The sequence below is a fragment of the Trachypithecus francoisi genome, unplaced genomic scaffold (genome assembly GCF_009764315.1).
Source record: "Trachypithecus francoisi isolate TF-2019V2 unplaced genomic scaffold, Tfra_2.0 Lachesis_group5, whole genome shotgun sequence".
NCBI classification, from domain to species: Eukaryota; Metazoa; Chordata; class Mammalia; order Primates; family Cercopithecidae; genus Trachypithecus; species Trachypithecus francoisi.
In genome coordinates, this window is record NW_022681470.1 from 39,201,673 (window position 1) to 39,206,191 (window position 4,519).

The following is a 4,519-nucleotide window of genomic DNA, read 5'->3' on the forward strand; positions in this document are numbered from 1 at the left end:
GTCTTTATTCCTTAGGTAAAAACCAAGCCAGACAGCTGGTGAGGGCATCACTGCTGGGCTCCACCCTCCTCCTTTCAGAGGCCTCCCTTTGATTGTTCTCTTCCTGCTATGGATATTTCTTGGCCACATTCCTACCTCTTTGGGCCTTTTCCTCCTCTTCCACTTTGCCCCATCCACATAACCCCATCCGTGCCCCCTCTTCAGGTTTCTCTCTCCCTATCTCCTCAGCAACCTGAGGCCCAGCTACAGGGACAACAGTCGGGGCCAATTACTGTCCTTCAGGGCCATTCCCTTCACTGGGGACCAAAGAGGGTGCCATGTTCATGGCTAAGAAGCCCACAGGAGGAAGATGAGGTGGACGACGTGCCAGCCACTATAGGCCCTGTCTCAGGGGGAACACTTTGCAAGGAGGAGAGCCTGGTCCTCTTTCTCTGACTGCTCTACTTCCTGTAGCAACTTGTAGAGGGGTCCTGGAGTACTTGCGTAATACGGAGCTTCTTTGGGCCCGGTCAGCTTCAAGCTAGGACTGTAACAATGATACCAAAAGGAAGAGAAGCCATAGATTCCCAACAGGAATGAGGCATCGATCATCACATGCCAGCAGAAGAAGGTGGTGACAAACATGATGTCACTGATGTCATCGTCTTGCCATGGGTAGCCAGAGACAGGTCTGTATAGAATAAAGCCTGCCTGCATCAGCCAGGAGCCCATCATCAGCATCAGAAAGGTCTCCATCAGCTGGAGATGACACAAGTTGGGAGCCCACAGCTCTGCAGTCAACACCAGCAACAGCAGGAATACCACCAAAATGAGCAGAGAGTGAACATGCAGCTCCACCCCTTCTGAGTCTTTAGCATGTGACACCATCAGCAGCAGGAGCTCGTAGATGATCAGGACCAGGGTACCTTTTTCTAGGCCCACACACCTCTGAGGCAGCACGTTGTTGCTCATGAAGTCCACACAGCCATTGAGAGTAAGGAGGATGAACATGGTGAGGTGCTGCCACTCTTTGGGGTACATGAACCTTGATGGCACCTGCTTGCTTATTAGCACCATCCTGCCATCAAGACAGAGGACCACATAAAATGTTAAGAGGGAGCCAGTCACTATCTTCAGTAATCCTCCATAGGCTATTTTCCACAGCCTGGCACATCTTTGCTTATTCCTGGGAGGGCACAAAGGATACAGGACACAACCTTTGAGTATCATGCCCTTGGAGACCACTGTGGCCTGATACAGTCCATAAGAGAAAAGAAATAGCCCCGGGTAAAAATGGCCAATGAACTTTCCCATGGAATAGAGGTCTGTCTGATTGAAGCGTGAAGAACAATACTCAGGACCTCTCTACCCTCCTCTCCCTCACAGGCCCCTGGAGTTTTGGGTCTATATATACAGAGCTAAGTTCTACCTACTTTTATCATCTCCTTCTGCCCACTGCTGTCTCACAGAATGGAAAGTTCTGGACAGGAGCCTAGATTTTTAGTGAGGTGGGTCTCATTATTCCATTTCATTCCAGTACATTGGGAACTAATTGAGTTCTGCAAAGGTAGAAACATAAAGATTTTTTAGTATGCACCTATGGGAATTTGTGCTCTCAGGAGCTCTGCTTTTGGGCCCTTGAGGACCTTCTGGTCACACTTGTTCCTCTCTCTCATGGCTTGCTTCCTTCTGCCCCTGTTCAATGTTCAGAGTAGGAAAAGAGAGGTGCCTGAGCATGGAGATTATCCAGAGAAGACCTGGGTTACTCACAAACCTTCATGTATCCTTTAAGACTCCTTCCTCAGACAGGCTTGGTGGCTCAAGCCTGTAATCCCAGCACTTTGGGAGGCCAAGGCAGATCTCGAGGTCAGGAGTTCGAGACCAGCCTGGCCAACATGGTGAAAGCCCGTCTCCACTCAAAATATAAAAACTAGCTGGGCATGTTAACGAGTGCCTGTAATCCCAGCTATTCGGAAGGCTGAGACAGGAGAATTACTTGAACCCGGGAGGTGGAGGTTGTAGTGAGCCAACATCATGTCACTACACTCCAGCCTGGGTGACAGAGCAAGACTGTCTCAAAAAAAAAAAAAAAAGACTCCTTACTCATATGTTGGGTCATATACTAAGAGCAAATATATTCTTCCCAGACGTAGAAGTTTGAAAACATTTGGGTGTCCCTATATTTGAGCTCTTGTTCTCTTTATTCTTCTGTAACAGTTTTTGGGGACCACAAAGAAAACCACTCAATTGCCCCAAATTGTCTTTCCACTGAACAGTAGATGAACGTAAAATGTCACCTTTTGAGATCAATTTTGGAATGTTAAGGTGTAATTTTTTATTAAAATGCAGATATATTGAGATAAGTAGATCCAATGAGTTGCTTATATTTTAATGTGAATTAGGTCCTCGACTTTATTCTCTCTTTAATTATCATTTACTATGTGTCTAACACATATAGGCAGAAAGAGTTCTAGGCACTAGGTAGCAACCAGTTGCATATGATGGATTGCATCCAAGGCAAGAGTCTTCATTTATTTATTTTTATTTTTATTTTTATTTTGAGACAATGCCTCGCTCTGTTGCCCAGGCTGGAGTTCAGTGACTTGATGACAGCTCGCTGCAGCCTCAACCTCCTGAGCTCAATCAATCCTTCTGCCTCAGCTGCTGAGTAGCTGGGACAACAGACATGAGCCCCCACATCCAGCTATTTTTTGTATTTTTTGTAGAAATGAGGCCTCACTATGTTGTCCAGGCTGGTCTCAAACTCCTGGGCTCAAGTGATCCACCCACCTCAACCTCCCAAAGTGCTGGGATTATAGGTGTGAGTCACCGAACCTGGCCCTATTTATTTATTTATTCATTATTTTTTATTTTTTAAAATGAAATCATGTTTATTAAGAAAACAAAGGAATGAAAGAATTGCTACTCCACAGGCAAAGCAGCCCCCATTTTTTTTTTTTATAAAAATTAATGTCTATATAGCCCCTCCTTATCCATGGGTGATACTTTCTAAGACTCCCAGTGGATGCCTGAAACCTGGGATAGGTTAGTACTGAGCCCTACATATACTGGTTTCCCCTATACATATATACATACCTATAATAAAGTTTAGTTTATAAATTAGGCACAGCAAAAGATTAGCAATAATAACTAAAAATGGAACAATTATAAAATGATGCTGAAATAAAAGTTGTGTGAATATAATTTCTCTCTCTCTCAAAATACTATATTTTCAGAGTGCAGTTAACTGTGAGTAATTGAAACCTAAGAACATGAAACTGCAGGTAAGGGGGGACTACTGTATTTGAAGTGTGCTACATATATTTTTTTCTTTTTTGTTTTTTATTTTGAGACTAAGTCTCTCTCTGTTGCCCAGGCTGGAGTGCAGTGGCACCATCTCAGCCCACTACCACCTCTGCCTGCTGGGTTCAAGCAATTCTCCTGTCTCAGCCTCTCAAATAGTTGGGACTACAGGTGCATGCCACCATACCGCCTAATTTTTTTGTATTTTTAGTAGAGACGGGGTTTCACCATATTGGTCAGGCCAGTCTTGAACTCCTGACCTCAGGCGATCCACCTGCCGTGGCCCCCAAAGTGCCAGGATTACAGCCATGAGCCACCACGCCCAGCTGAAGTTCATCCATATTGTTGCAAACAGCAGGACCTCCTTCTTTCTTAAGGTTGAATAATATATCATTATATATATGTTCCTTTACTTACCCATCTGTTGGTGGATCCATCTGGGTTCAAGTGATCCACCCGCCTCAGCCTCCCAAAGTGCTGTGATTACAGGCATGAGCCACCGTACCTGGCCCCAACTTAGGTTGTTTCTGTATCTTGATTATTGTGACATAAGAGTGCAGATATCTCTTTGAAATACTGATTTCATTTAATTTGGATATATACCAAGGAGTGGGATTGCTGGATCGTATGATAGTCCTTTTTAAATTTTTTCAGAAACTTCCATACTGTTTTTCATGACAGCTGAACCAATTTACATTTCCACCATATTGTACAAGGGTTACCTTTTCTCCACATCTTCAGAAATGCTCATTATCTTGTGTCTTTTTTGTTATAGCTCTTCTAAGATGTGAAGTGATATCTCCTTGCGATTTTTGTTTGCATTTTTCTGTGATTGGTGATGTTGAGCACCTTTTAACATACCCACTGGCCATTTATGTCTTCTTTGGAAAAATGTCTTGAAATGCAGGTTCTTTACTCATTTTTAAACTGGTTATTTGTTTTGTTGTTTTCAAGTTGGGACTACATTTAACCAAGAAGGCAAAAAATCTGTATGCTGAAAACTATAAAGCATTGAAGAAAGAAAAAGAAGACACAAATAAATGGAAAAATATCCCATACTCATGGATTGGAAGAATTAAAATGTTTAATATGGCCATACTACTAAAACCAATCTACAGATTCTACACAATCTCTATCAAAATCGCAATGGCATTTTTCACAGAAGTAGAAGAAGCAATTCTAAAATTCAAACGGAAACACAAAATATCCCAAATAGACAAATCAATCTTGAGAACAC

The 4,519-nt window shown here is 43.0% G+C and overlaps 1 protein-coding gene across 1 annotated transcript; it reads right to left on the bottom strand.

Moving 5' to 3' along the window:
* Positions 1 to 387: 387 nt before the first annotated feature.
* On the bottom strand, positions 388 to 1,209 carry LOC117075841 (transmembrane epididymal protein 1). The gene has a single exon (XM_033198583.1). The coding sequence runs from the start codon at positions 1,207 to 1,209 to the stop codon at positions 388 to 390; it is 822 nt and encodes a 273-aa protein (XP_033054474.1).
* Between the last annotated feature and the right edge of the window lie 3,310 nt (positions 1,210 to 4,519).